General features: G+C 34.5%; 4 protein-coding genes across 4 annotated transcripts in view; 1 reads left to right on the forward strand and 3 right to left on the reverse strand.

Annotated features, from left to right (window-relative positions):
• LOC107734284 (tyrosine-protein kinase SRK2-like) overlaps window positions 1-992 on the reverse strand; it is a 4,858-nt gene extending 3,866 nt beyond the window's left edge. The window contains exon 1 of the mRNA XM_016546210.1: window positions 672-992. Within this exon, the coding sequence (XP_016401696.1) occupies window positions 672-967 (296 nt within the window). The 5' untranslated portion in view covers window positions 968-992. The remainder of the gene's footprint in view (window positions 1-671) is intronic.
• A 149-nt stretch (window positions 993-1,141) lies between these two features.
• Window positions 1,142-3,551, reverse strand: LOC107734290 (glucokinase regulatory protein-like). The gene is made up of 6 exons (XM_016546223.1): window positions 3,452-3,551; window positions 3,270-3,367; window positions 2,992-3,072; window positions 2,692-2,841; window positions 2,084-2,218; window positions 1,142-1,430 (listed from the first exon to the last, which is right to left on the reverse strand). The coding sequence occupies exons 1-6, from the start codon at window positions 3,477-3,479 to the stop codon at window positions 1,290-1,292; spliced, it is 633 nt and encodes a 210-aa protein (XP_016401709.1). The 5' UTR covers window positions 3,480-3,551; the 3' UTR covers window positions 1,142-1,289.
• Window positions 3,552-3,711: 160 nt separating this feature from the next.
• LOC107733968 (glucokinase regulatory protein-like) lies at window positions 3,712-9,679 on the reverse strand (the record flags this gene model as incomplete). Its single annotated transcript, XM_016545835.1, has 17 exons — window positions 9,555-9,679; window positions 9,238-9,390; window positions 9,058-9,126; window positions 8,631-8,699; window positions 8,374-8,447; window positions 8,225-8,291; window positions 7,727-7,780; window positions 7,511-7,597; window positions 7,255-7,328; window positions 7,106-7,172; window positions 6,268-6,321; window positions 5,167-5,261; window positions 4,943-5,048; window positions 4,618-4,736; window positions 4,205-4,303; window positions 3,930-4,027; window positions 3,712-3,785 (listed from the first exon to the last, which is right to left on the reverse strand). Coding segments are annotated over exons 1-17 (1,380 nt in total), but the record flags the coding sequence as incomplete, so codon positions are not given.
• A 2,197-nt stretch (window positions 9,680-11,876) lies between these two features.
• LOC107734298 (fibronectin type III domain-containing protein 4-like) overlaps window positions 11,877-15,270 on the forward strand; it is a 10,343-nt gene continuing 6,949 nt past the window's right edge. Inside the window, exon 1 of the mRNA XM_016546234.1 lies at window positions 11,877-12,403. Coding sequence (XP_016401720.1) covers window positions 12,331-12,403 — 73 coding nt within the window. The 5' untranslated portion in view covers window positions 11,877-12,330. The remainder of the gene's footprint in view (window positions 12,404-15,270) is intronic.

The raw sequence follows: 15,270 nt of genomic DNA on the forward strand, positions 1-15,270 counted from the left end.
TTAAAAATAATTTAATAAAAAAATATATATGTATTTTATTTATTAACACATTTATTTATTATTAAATTTGTACATTTGCAAAGTATATTGTAAACGTACGTCATTGTAATATTTATGCTAATTTTATTATAGACAGTAAAGTAACAATTTAATGAGTTCATCTGACAGAAAAAAAAAGTTTGGGTCATATTTCACCCCAACAAATTAAAGTGCTGTGTGATAAAACTGCACATTTTAGAGTGGCCTTTTATTGTATATATATTTATTTATATATATATATATATATATATATAGCAAATTTAATGGACTATTTAATTATTTATTTATTTATGTTTTGTAATTTGTGTAATAAGTGTTTGAATTTAAGATTTTTTAAATGAATTTAATATCTTATACTTGTCTCTTGATAGTTTTCACAAGATTCACACTGTTATATCTCAGCTTCCTGTCAATAATGTACAAACCCCAACTCTATAATCATTTCCAAGAGTCATTTCTACAGAAAAACACAAACTGGGTAGTGACCGCACTGTAGCAACTTCACCAGAACTTGTGAAACTGGAAACACAGGATTCCAGTTTCATTCAGGGCAGAGATTCAAAACACTAAGCATGAGATTGCTCTATATATTATGCATTCACACAAGCTCAAAATGATCAAAAGTAACTTACGGCTCGGACTCTACGCTATCCAGTGGTTTGATGAAGTCTTTAGGCACATATCCCTTTTCCTCCACAAAGCCCTTAGATCCGTTAGCCTTAGCTGTGCGTCTCCTCACATACAACCAGTACTCAGTCTCTCCTGTCACCTCCAGAATATCTCCTTTCTTCAGATTTAGATCCCATATTGTGCGTGAGGGATAGTCGTAGATCGACTTGAAGACTCTTTTGCGGCTCAGGGACTGCTCTTCGTTCTTCGGTGGGCAACACGGGCAGCAACGTTTACAAGTGCACATAGAATTTCCCATGTTTACCAGTCATGTCTGCTCATGCCTTGTGCACTCCAGCAGAATGATGGCATAATGGCATGACTAACTTACTTTACCAGCTCACTGCAGCCAGACAGGTTCCTACTAGTTACTGTTAGTAGGCCAAGGAAGTATTTTGCGAAAAAATGATCAGAATTCCCCTGATGTCATCCAGTTGGGTTTATTTCAACAAAAACAAAAGGCCACAGCATGCATACAGAGTATAACAATTTGTAGTCACTGATAAGTAGCCAAGCAACACAGCCTCAAACACATTATCATAAAAATGCCCCTTCATTGTGAGAATGCATTATTTTGTTGTTTAGTCCATAGTACTTTTGGTCTTGGAAGAATTGAAGCAGGCGCTCACTGCATCTCGAATCACAGGATGACAATCCAAATGATGCCGTGCTTCAGCGAGAGTGCAGCCACACTGCATCATCACCAGTGCAGTCGGGACCACCTGCCAGTGCAGAACATATCAGGTATCACAGTTAAACCTGCCTTTGAAAATAACGCTATGCTTTTATTAAAGTGTATAATAGTTAAAGGTAAGGTTCACCCAAAAATGCCGTCAGAATGAGAGTCCAAACAGCTGATAAAAACATCACAATAATCCACAAGTAATCCACACCAGTCCAGTCCATCAATGAATGTCTTGTGAAATGAAAAGCTGTCTGTTTGTAAGAAATAAATCCATCATTAAGACGTTTTAACTTTAAACCATTCCTTCCGGCTAAAATGAGAGTCGAAATTATTGCTTTCTCATCCAGTGATGGATTTGTTTCTTACAAACACACAGCTTTTCATTTCACAAGACATTCATTGATGGACTGGAGTGGTGTGGATTATTGTGATGTTTTTATCAGCTGTTTGGACTCTCATTCTGACGGCACCCATTCACTGCAGAGGATCCATTGGTTAGCAAGTTATGCAATGCTACATTTCTCCAAATCTAATGAACATTTTTTGGGTTAAATATCCCTTTAATATTAGTTAAGGCGTTAAATAATGTTAACTAATGTGTTACCTACTATTCTTTGTTAGTGTAAATATTCTTTTAAAAATAAGTATTAGGTAATCTTTAATACTGAAGATAAATAAGCGAGTTCTTACTCGATCTCGTCTGTTAGCCGCATCTGTGTGTTTCCACACATCTGCTGATGTCATGTCTTCACTCAGGTCATCTGTACTGTAGATGGCTCTCAGTAGAGCTCTTTCACACTCGCTTTTGGAGCAGCCTGTGAACCGCTGACAGTGATGGTATATAATTAAACCCACCATACGAAACCACACACAGGGGTTGTATTACAGTTTCAGCTCAATTAGTTTTCAAAACTGAAAGTTAAAAATAGCCAGATATACCGGTAATATTTCTTTAAAATTCAAACTATATTTTTATACTTTCTGAAGAAAATACGAGTGGTTTGGCCATCCAAAACTCTAGCTATAATGCTACGCTCTTAAAAATAAAGATTCTTAATTGGTTATTTTGTCAAACATGTTAGTAGAACAGTGGTATACCCCACAGCTAATATTCCTTCAAATTTTGACAGATGAAGATTAACAATATTTCAGAAAAAAATCAAGTGTTTATAGATTGTTCTCTAATTTTGATCTCCACTGTATAGTTTCTATAAGAGATCAAAAACAGGTTGTTGTTTGGCATTTATGAGGTCTAATCTAACTTGGGGTTTAATTTGATTCTAACAGTATGTATGTACCTGTAAAATGTTGATGGCTCTCCTGTACAGCTTGCTGTTAGTTACTCTGAGGTCTATCATGTCATTCATATAGACTTTTCCCTTCAGTACATGAGCTCCAGTGCTGATTGCATTAAGACACCATTTAGTTGAAAGCTCCCAGCGCTGTCTCTGTTGAAAAAAGACTCTTTGAAGTATTTATTTTATTATTCTTACAGCATGTATATATTGTATATATACATATATATATATATAGATGTTACAGTATAAATACTTCAACTAAATTGGTACTTGTGGGGATTCATGTGACAAATGGCTTACCATTACAACTGAGTTCACCTCCTCTGAAGAAAAAGACCATGTGATGTGCAGAACGGTTCCAAACATGTTGCATACTGTTTCCTGAAGCAATATATAGATATAAAATTTATTTAAAATAATATATAAGATATTTGCTCTCTTTTAATCTGCAAAGTCCATGCAAGAATGATCACATAAGCAGCATTATGCACTTATAAGACATGTACTGCAAGGGAATTTTATTAAGAAGTGAGAGTTTTTGCTAGCGGCAAAGATCCTGGTTACTCATTTTTACTCACAGGAATGGTGAATTTCTCAAGGTCATGAGCAATTGCATGCAAATTAGATGTCCTTCGCCTCACTTGATCAGCCAGTGCCGTCACCTCATGCAGGTCATCTTAGGAGAGACATTCAAATATATTTAAAATATATTCAAGGAACTGACCATACTGTTATATGCAACTAATTCGTGTTTGCTCACCATTCACTGCAAACAGAAACAGCATCATGTCATTTTGACTCAGACTCGGTAAGATGGTCTCCACAAAATCTTTGTGACCAATTATGAATTCTGGCCCCTAGAAATGGTTGTTTTTATATTAATAGTTATTAATAAATGTTGTAATAAAAAATATTCAGGTAAATATGGCCTTAGATTATTCCAATTGCTACCTTTAAAGTGATAGTTTTGCAGATGCAAAAATATTTAATTCATTAGAATAGTATGAGAATGAGTAAATGATGATAAGATTCTCCCTCTTTGTTTTTCATTTCTCTGAAACCATTGTTGATAAAACCTCTGATGTCATCAAAATCTGATAAAAATAATGACAATTAAAAGGTGGTTCTGGGTTTAAACATTTCTCATAAATTTATTCTTGCACTGTTATTTACCTATTAACAGACTGTTTAAAGAACATATCAAATGGTAAAATAATATTTGGCACTGCATACAGCACCTGCTCCATATGTTGGGATGCATTCGCTGGCATCAGTCAGTCCTATAATGCCCAGAGTTTGCCATCCAATATAGTACACATGCGCATTCATCTGAAGGCTGATGAAAGATTTACAAAAAAGAAATCATAAGTGTGCCTTTGATTATGACAAAACCTTGACTACAAAGACTATTTCTGCATTTTTCTTTTACCACATGCACCAGAAGTTCAGCCTGTTCATGTGGGAAAACTCAGGTTTATGTGTTGGGAGACACTAAAGTAGTGCAATGTTGTACCTCTCTCCTGCTTGATGAATAAGCGTTGCAAGCTCATCACTGTGTGAGTAAGTAGTTTCATGAACCATCTCACTCGCTGTGATCCAGGCAGAAATGCATCTGAATGACACATTTAATCATAGTAGATTACTCTTAAGAGAACTGTGGTTTTTGCAATGTTATTTTTATAATAAGGATATCACAATTTATTATTATTTACAACTTTTTTTTTTTTATAAAAATAAGAACAAAGGTGTAAATTACAAACAACAGTTTGTAACAATACAAATAAAGCAAAGTGTGCTTTCAGCTTTTCAGGTAGCTTTAGTATTCAATTATAACATACTACAGAAATATGTATACATATTTAGATTACACAGACTGATATACACACATTATTTATATATATATATATAACTGGAATTAAAACGTACTCAGGTGTCATTCTCTTTCCTCTAAATGTAGCTTCATGTCCGGCCAGAAGAATAGATTCCAGAATGATTTTAGTTGCACTGCCTCCTTTCATCCGGGACGATCCGCTGATGGCCTCAGCCTATGAGTAGAGGCCAGAAGTGCAAAACAGCATCATTACTGCTTATGATGGCTGGATACTCCTTAAACATTAGTAAGAAAACTCATTTTTCTAGAGTGTCCTGGGTACTTGCCAGTGGTTACAAGGGTGCTTACTAAGGTGTTCAGAGCGGTTGGTAGTGTGTTGCATGTGCACAGATGTGTTTATGTCTATGCAATGTATCATACCCCCAATACAGGATTTAGGACAAATGCTTTCTTATGTCTCTGCTCTGCAGCCATCATCTCTGCAATGTCTTTAAAGTGAAAGGAACAGTCCTGCATTGGTTCACTCCTGTCAGGAGGGCAAGAATGTCACCATCTACTGTTGTTACTGTTCACTTCAAATATGATATGCAAATATGAGAGCTTGTAATATGCAGAAAGGCATTGTATGCACTCAGTAGGTCTACCTCGCCATATGTACAGGATTGAATCCCAGAAGCACTGGAGTAAAGACGTCTAAGTGCTTCAGACAAAAATCCAGTTGCCCAGCAACAAACGGTGCCTTTGACACAGAACAACATCATGAAGCGCATTCACAGACGGCTTTGATAAAGGCTCACGTTAATGTTACCTACATACTGTACGTCTGAAAGAAATCAAATAAAAACGGCAGACATTTCCTACCGTACACTCAAAAAGTTAAAAAAGCTGTCACTGGGGTAGTACCCTTTCAAAAGGGTACACTTTTGTACCTTATGGTGCCTTTTAGTACCTTCAATGTACCTTCATATTTGTACCTTAAATGTACATATTAGTACCTTTTGAAAGGGTACCACCCCAGTAACAGCTTTTGAGGCTATTTTCAGTGGTCAAAATATCATTTAAATCACATTTGTTATTATTTATGAAGTAAAAAATGGGGACAATACAATATTGTATGTTTTTGTTTTTTGTATTATTGTGTTTGTAGGTTTAAACTGGCCCTAACTGGTTTTAATAGAATTAATCGAATATCATATTATGAAAAATAGTAAACAGTAGACATTGCAAATAGGAAACAGATCAACATAGTATTATATTATAACAAAATGATTTATAGCAAAACTAAAATTAAAAATGAGAACTTAGAAATAAAATGTTAACATTTGTATTTAATTTTTTTAAATTTATTTTTAATTGAACAAATATTTGTAACATTTTCTAATTGTATTTAATATTTTCATTTTCACAAACTGACTATACTGCATTAATTCAAATTGTTAATTTTCTTTTTTAATGTTATTTTATATGTGTTTTTGCTTTTGGAGGCTTTGTTGGTCCAATTTATTTTTTTTTTGTATGTGAAATTTGAAATTTTGAATGTAAAATGTGAAGTTTTGAATGTGAAAAACTAGGACTGTTCTTGGAAAACTGGGACGTCTAGTCACCCTAAATACAGACTTAACCCAGAACTATTGGCTGTTTAGTTAAAATTCACTAAATGAATCTACAAATGAGAAGAGTTTATTTAAAATTTCTATTGATTGAATAATGTGATTTGAAAAAAAAAACAATAGTATCATTCATACCGACATGCCACAGGATATTCCAATGAACAGGACATGCTTCTTTCCTGCACAAATCTGTTAGTGGAAAAAGAAAAATATGTTTAAAATAAGTCAAGCTCTATGAATGTTCTTTAGATAGTGTTTTTGGTAAAGAAAGCAACATTATTAATATCGTTACTCAAATATCTAAATTTCTAAAGGTTCTTTAGCTCACTTATTTTTCTAATTGATTAGACTTGATTTTCAAATGATAAAATAGGTGGAAATGGATGAGACATGGGGTGAGAAATATTAACTTGGGCCTATATGCAGCAACCTAGCAAGCACATAGCCATGTGTTAAAAAAAACAAAAAACATTTGGAACACTTTAGTAACTAAAATTAAAAATGAGAACTTAGAAATAAAATGTTAACATTTGTATTTAATTTTTTTAAATTTATTTTTAATTGAACAAATATTTGTAACATTTTCTAATTGTATTTAATATTTTCATTTTCACAAACTGACTATACTGCATTAATTCAAATTGTTAATTTTCTTTTTTAATGTTATTTTATATGTGTTTTTGCTTTTGGAGGCTTTGTTGGTCCAATTTATTTTTTTTTTGTATGTGAAATTTGAAATTTTGAATGTCAAATGTGAAGTTTTGAATGTGAAAAACCAGGACTGTTCTTGGAAAACTGGGACGTCTAGTCACCCTAAATACAGACTTAACCCAGATCTATTGGATGTTTAGTTCAAATTCACTAAATGAATCTACAAATGAGAAGAGTTTATTTAAAATTTCTATTGTCACGACTTTTGTCCTTTGCTATTGATTGAATAATGTGATTTGAAAAAAAATGTTCTTGCATTCACCTTGTCCAGTGTGCGAGCTCCCAGCGCCGTGTCGTCCTCTGGAGCCTCCTGTGATGTCAGCAGGGCCCTTTAAAAACAGAGTCCTGAAATACTGCAGTGTCACACTGGAGTCTCATCTTATGCATCAAACAGACAGACTGTTTATTCACCTGTCACCTCCAGCTATGATGTACGAACAGATCTGTTTCTGTTTTTGGGCTTTCAACATCTCATTAAAGGATGTCTGAAGTATGAATGACAAATTTAAAGAAGAAATTTAACAGTCATGAAGAACACAGTGGGGGAGAACAGATAAATATACTGTAAATATTCAGTAGTTTCTCATTTAAATTTTTAAAAAATTCAAACTGCTATTATTTATTTATTATAATTAATTAATTATTAAATCTTTCTTAAACTCTATACCACCAAAAGAAATGCAATACGGCCTGATGTTCCACAGCCACTTAATACAATCAAACTCTCCGGACGTCTAGTCACCCTAAATACAGACTTAACCCAGAACTATTGGCTGTTTAGTTAAAATTCACTAAATGAATCTACAAATGAGAAGAGTTTATTTAAAATTTCTATTGATTGAATAATGTGATTTGAAAAAAAAAACAATAGTATCATTCATACCGACATGCCACAGGATATTCCAATGAACAGGACATGCTTCTTTCCTGCACAAATCTGTTAGTGGAAAAAGAAAAATATGTTTAAAATAAGTCAAGCTCTATGAATGTTCTTTAGATAGTGTTTTTGGTAAAGAAAGCAACATTATTAATATCGTTACTCAAATATCTAAATTTCTAAAGGTTCTTTAGCTCACTTATTTTTCTAATTGATTAGACTTGATTTTCAAATGATAAAATAGGTGGAAATGGATGAGACATGGGGTGAGAAATATTGACTTGGGCCTATAAGCAGCAACCTAGCAAGCACATAGCCATGTGTTAAAAAACAAAAAACATTTGGAACACTTTAGTAATCACAGAGCAGCAACCTGTCAACCGCCCAGAACTCTCTGGTACTGTGGTGTTGAGCACAGGTGCCGTTCACATGTTCTTCTGAAAATGTCAAAGAATAGCCTGTTGTCTCTGCTTAGGATGGTGAACTCTTTGTTCTTGCATTCACCTTGTCCAGTGTGCGAGCTCCCAGCGCCGTGTCGTCCTCTGGAGCCTCCTGTGATGTCAGCAGGGCCCTTTAAAAACAGAGTCCTGAAATACTGCAGTGTCACACTGGAGTCTCATCTTATGCATCAAACAGACAGACTGTTTATTCACCTGTCACCTCCAGCTATGATGTACGAACAGATCTGTTTCTGTTTTTGGGCTTTCAACATCTCATTAAAGGATGTCTGAAGTATGAATGACAAATTTAAAGAAGAAATTTAACAGTCATGAAGAACACAGTGGGGGAGAACAGATAAATATACTGTAAATATTCAGTAGTTTCTCATTTAAATTTTTAAAAAAATTCAAACTGCTATTATTTATTTATTATAATTAATTAATTATTAAATCTTTCTTAAACTCTATACCACCAAAAGAAATGCAATACGGCCTGATGTTCCACAGCCACTTAATACAATCAAACTCTCCTCTGGGTCCTGCAGAAACAATTATGATGTTTTTAACATTTTGACATTTTTCAAGAACATTTATAAAAATGAATTAAAATAAATTTTAATAAATTAATTTATTTATTTTTTACTAAAAAATACTTATGATTCTAAATTATATATATATAATCATTAAATTAATCATTAATCATTAAATTAAATAATCACTAAATAATAAAATAATTAATTATATATATATTCATATTCATATAGTGTTTCAATAGTGTATATATATATATATATATATATAACAAAATTCTGTATTTAAATTAAAATGTGCCTAAACTTAAACTATTATTTCTGAGTTGTTCATTAAATTAAAGGACTTCTAGTTCATATTACTGACCCTCAGCATCATTTCCACTCTCTTTGCAACATCCACCATCGTTTGGATGACAGGTGAACTATATAGTCTCTATAAACAAAATGCACAGGGCAGCTTTAAATGGAAAACTCTTGTTAGGAGCATAATGACCTAAAGTACAATTATTTCTCACATATACTGTCTGAAACTAACAGGCCAAACCTGATGAAGTGGATCATGATTTTTCTTCTCAAAAATCTCGGCGTCACATCTTCTCAGTATTTGCACCATCTGTTTGCCATTCACTCTATCAATATCTCTGCTGATGGGGTTGCATTTCTCCGTGACGGGTAGAGAGAGCTCGTGACACGACTGCTACGTTAGACAAAAGACCGAGCACTTAAGATTAACAGCATCACTCGAGAGCTCCTGTAATTACATTTTAGCTTACAGAGGAAGAAGATTGGTTGGTCTATTAACAGCTACAGGACATTTGAAATGAAAGCACAGCCAGTTAACTGTGTTCAGTTTTCACTCACCTTCAAGTCATCCATGTTCATCAGACTACAGCATTTCAACACATACTCTGATTAGTGCAATGCACGGTAAACATGCATGAAAATAACATGCACTGAGATCGCTTGAGAGAGAGAAAGCCCTCACTAAGCACAAAGTGAGCAAACAAAGTTCACCAAATGAACTTTGACCCGTCAACTGTAAAAAAAAGATTCCCCTCTTAAAAATGCATATGGACACACAGTAGAATGTTTGGTTTATATTACAACTATATTTGCCAGGACATATGGATCAGTAGTTAAAGCAGTGTTCTACTCTATTCTACTCTATTCTATTATGGTATATCAGTATTCTACTATGATGACTAGTCAAAGCAGTATTCTATTCTTTTCTATGGTATAATCTGTAGTCAACACAGTATTCTATTGTATTCTGGTATGATCAGTAGTCAAAGCAGTAATCTATTATATTCTACTCTATTCTATTCTGTTCTATAATTGTAAAGCAGTATTATATTCTATTATGGTATATCAGTATTCTGTTATGATCATTTGTCAAAGCCATATTCTATTCTATTTTTTTATTATGGTATATCAGTATTCTATTATGATCAGTATTCAAAGCAGTATCCTATTCTATTCTGTTCTATTCTATGGTATAATCTGTAGTCAAAACAGTATTCTATTCTATTGCATTCTATTCTGTCCCATGGTATAATCTGCAATCAAAACAGTATTCTATTCTATTATGGTATGAACAGTAGTAAAAACAGTATTCTATTATTTTCTACTCTATTCTGTTCTATAATTGTAAAGCAGTATTCTATTCTATTATGGTATATCAGTATTCTGTTATGATCATTTGTCAAAGCCATATTCTATTCTATTTTTTTATTATGGTATATCAGTATTCTATTATGATCAGTATTCAAAGCAGTATCCTATTCTATTCTGTTCTATTCTATGGTATAATCTGTAGTCAAAACAGTATTCTATTCTATTGCATTCTATTCTGTCCCATGGTATAATCTGCAATCAAAACAGTATTCTATTCTATTATGGTATGAACAGTAGTAAAAACGGTATTCTGTTCTACTCTATTCTATTTTTTCATATCAGTATTGTTATAATATAAGTATTCTGTTCTGTTTTATTCTACTCTATTCTGTTATATCAATATTCTATTATGGTATAATCATATTCTATTCTGTTATGCTATATCAGTATTCTATTATGGTATGAACAGTAGTCAAAGCAGTATTCTATTATATTTCTACTCTATTCTGTTATGTTATATTGGCATTCTTTTATGGTATGATCAGTAGTCAAATCAGTGTTCTATTCTACTCTATCTTATTCTATTATGTTATATCAGTATTCTACTATGGTATGATCAGCAGTCAAAGACATATTCTGTTCTGTTCTGTTTCATTCTATTATGATATATTCTGTACTGTGTATATTAGCATTATTTATTTATTTTTATTTCAAATAGCTTTTTATCTAATTATTTTATTCATATTATTCTTAGATTTTTATTAACATTTTGGGTTGTATTCCATTTTATCCGAAATTCTTGTGTATTCTTAACATAATATTAATATCCCAGTAGACTATTCTATGACAGTTAATCTAAAATATATAGTTTGTTACATTGGATTGTCACTAATTTTGACCAAATGAGTTACACTTATGCCTTAAAGAGAAGAATGAAAATTTCAATTCATTTGCATAATTTCCCAGCAGAGTGAATCAGCCTTGTCTGTTTTATCTAGTTATTAATTATTCAAAATATTCTATTATATGCAAGAGTTCTATTATTCTATTCAATAATAATTCTATTATATTCTTTTGAGTGTATTCAACGTTCTATCTGAAATAACATGTATTCTTAATATAATATTTAGTATTCCTTTAAGTAACAAATTATATTCTGTTGTATGTAATTACACTATATTCACACATCTTGTCTAATGTGAAACTCTAAAGTATTTTGAACATTATAGCAGTACACTATATAAATTAAAGACTACTCTATACTGTTCATAGATATGTGTTCTGATGTGTGATTTATTTTATTCCATTCTTCCCACAGTTCTGTTCTGTTCTATTCCTATGTCTCTCATGATGTTTGCAGTGGACTATCGGTGTGCAAGTTTGAATGGCGCCATTAATCGCGTCCAGCAGAGCTGGTGAGGGTGTTTTTGGAGAGGTGGCGGCTGCTCCGCATTCATGCCGGTGCAGGTTCGTGCGTCATGTGGCAATAGAAGGTGAATGAGTGACTGCTGAGAATCAATCAGTAACTGGCCACCTGTGGGTCATGTGCCCGCGATGCAGCGCCGCTGATTGATTGGTATTCTTAAAGCGTACACGAGCGCATAAAGTGAGGAAGGCGAGCGCGAGCTATGCGATGGACGCCATGCGTTTACGCGTTACATTAGACGCGCGGCGAGCGGATGTAACTGGTGGCGAGGCTGACGTTCCTTTGTAGTATCGATGAAAGGACGTCAAAAGTGTGCTTTCTGTAGCTCTCAAATCACTAAAGGTCACCGCGAAAGGAAGCGTTTTCCTCGCTCTTTGCGGATTCGGATGGCAACAGATTGAGGCGCATTGGACATCAGACTGCGAGGATGCTGAGGATGATGCTGGCTTAGATTGTTTATCATCTTCGTGATCACAATGTATACGTGTTGCAAACATGCGTTCTTGATAATCATGTAATAGCTGGAGGAATGTTTAGTTCAGGTTACTTTTCCGTGGAAATCGGCGTCGCACATCTGGATTAACTCTTAAGGAAGATATGATTCACCTAGTCACATTTATGAGCCTCGTTCTGTCTCTGTTTGGATGCCACATCTGCTCTGCAGGGGCGAGTAAGTCAACTTATTTTCCTTCTATGTCATACAGTTTGACTAATAAAAAAGATAAAATGCTGCGTCTATCTCTGTTGGTCACCATGACTACAGTCAAGCATAAGAGAAGGCTGTGTTAATGCTTTCAGTGTTTTTAAAATAAGCTCTCCGGGAGCCATGCAGCGGAGGAAGACATTAAAGGTCCCATATTGTCAAAACTGAAATTTCCTGGCTTTTTTTCACGATTACTGAGGTCTAGGGGCTATTTAACTACCATATAAGTTTCAAAACAGTCAGTCCACAGTAAAAAGCACACAGCCTGCTTAAAGTTCTAGCTATTTTTCAAGAACTGTTGTGACTTCCGTAAAAAGTTGACGTCAGAACTACACCGTCACTGCCTTCAGTCACCACCCCGAGCACCGCCCACCGTCCCACGTTTGTTGTTTTATACACATGCACACAGACATTATTTCATACACTACATAATCGTGAGATGCAAGAATCAGACATATGGCAAGAAATCTGTAGTAATTATATGCCCATAACAACAAAATACAGTACTTTATTGAACCTTTTCTGATAAGAATTGTGTGCTGCAAACGTGAGCATTTTTGACGATCGTGTCTGTCCAGTCTGCTCGTTTTATCGCGTTTAACCACAGCTGTCGTCGGTTTTTTGTCTGGTAGTGGCAGCAGATATGCGATCAAATTTCTAATTTGAGGCTGTATTATGTGGATTCTGGCACCCAACATCACAACAAGATGATATTTTAAGCTCCTTATGTAGCCGGTCCAAAAGCACTTAATTAAAATGCGCCCATCCATAAAAAAAAGTGTCTCACACGGCTCCGGGGGGTGAACAAAGGCCTTCTGTAGCGAATCGATGCGTTTTTGTAAGAAAAATATCCATATTCAAAACGTAATAATCACTTGAATCTAGCTTGCGCCAACAGTTGTACACAGAAGCAGTTCTGGGGGAATGACGTATGGGGTCAGCGTTGCGCATGCGCCGGTGCTGTCTCGTGAACACCAACGTTTGTTAACAGGATCAAAAGAAGCAAAGTTTCCTTACTTTAGCAAAGGAAAACCAGTCTCCTCTTGGCTTATATCGAAATCCTCCGACATTCTTCTTTACAAATCCTCGTTTTGTACTTCTAATTAGTGACCGTTGTTTTGTTTCGATCTCTCCGCGTGCGTCACTTCTGAGCGGCACATGCGCAAAGCCGACCTCATACGTAATTCCCCCGGAACTGCTTCCATTTTACAACAGTGAGCGCAAGCTAGATGATAGTTATTTTTACCATTTTAAATATTAAGAATAAAACAAAACAACGGTCACTAATTAGAAGTACAAAACGAGTATTTGTAAAGAAGAATGTCGGAGGATTTCGATATAAGCCAAGAGGAGACTGGTTTTCCTTTGCTAAAGTAAGGAAACTTTGCTTTTTTTGATCCTGTAAACAAACGTTGGTTTTCAGGAGACTCACCGGCGCATGCGTAACGCTGACCCCATAGGTCATGCTCCCGGAACTGCTTCTGTGTACAACTGTTGGCGCAAGCTAGATTCAAGTGATTATTACGTTTTGAATATGGATATTTTTCTTACAAAAACGCATCGATTCGCTACAGGAGGCCTTTGTTCACCCCCCGGAGCCGTGTGAGACACTTTTTTTTGTGGAAGGGTGCTTTTTATTTCACGTCTTTTGAACAGAAGGAATGCAACACCCGCTGAGTACAATGATAGAGCTTGAAAGATCAAAGACAATTTTTAATATAACTCCGACTGGATTCGTCTGAAAGAAGGAAGTCATATACACCTAGGATGCTTCGGGGGTGAGTAAAACACAGCATAATTTTCATTTTGCGGTGAACTAACCCTTTAAGTGCCAGATGTATTATATGTTCAAAATGGAAATATGGTCTCAAACTACTGCTTTGGTGTATTAAACATGATTTCATTATATTACTTTGATTAATCTATTATCTTTGTTACTTAACGAATTAATTACTGTCATATATGAAGATTTATGCATTTTGCACACCCTTCAATGCACTTAAAGTAATTTAAACTACTGTCAAACCTGTAATTACATCGAACTCCACAGTTAATTGAAAGACTGGCATCTCTCTCAGTGCACTTATTCTTAATAAGCAAGTTTTATCAGAAACCATACACAATGATGTATGTTCATTTAGCATTGACCTTGGCATGTTACAAAGAGCTGAATTTCTCTTTTGTTGGCAAATACCAGGATAAAAGGATGAGCGCCGTTACTCATCCTTCTGACACAATGTTTGCTTTCCTGCTGAGCTCTGTGAATGTGTTTGATCCTAAAATACTGGCTCAATTGCCCTGCCAGGCCAGACTTTGTGCTCTCCTTGGGTACTAAATTATTTGCAAGGGGGTGTTTAGCTTTGAAATGGACACATAGATTGGGTTTAGGGTACTGCTGACATTTTGAACCATATTTACTGTACATAACTGTACTAAAAGGTTTTTTTATTTTTAATCTTGGATCATATTTGTACATGTTTTCAATATGCACTTTATTTTTTTAAAAACCTATTATTTCAAAAAATGTGCAAATGTGCATATTCACAAGATGTTAACCTTTCTGTTGATTATCAGCAAATCATTTTGCTACTGCATGCAGTATTAACAAAGAGAAGGTTGGTGTAGATTGTTTTGTGCATAGGTCAGTCATCTTGGTAGCTGAATTGTATTTTATCTACCTCTTGAAGTAAGATATGCCAATATGAGCTTTGGTTAGAAAGCATACTTAAGAAAATAAAGATGTCTGCTGAATGTGCATAAAAGCTGTTGGTAACTTAACAGGGATCCAGGTCCAAGCATGTATGTGTATATATATATATATATATATATACACA

This window comes from Sinocyclocheilus rhinocerous, unplaced genomic scaffold, assembly GCF_001515625.1.
Source record: "Sinocyclocheilus rhinocerous isolate Xijiao unplaced genomic scaffold, SAMN03320098_v1.1 scaffold853, whole genome shotgun sequence".
In the NCBI taxonomy this organism is placed as follows: Eukaryota; Metazoa; Chordata; class Actinopteri; order Cypriniformes; family Cyprinidae; genus Sinocyclocheilus; species Sinocyclocheilus rhinocerous.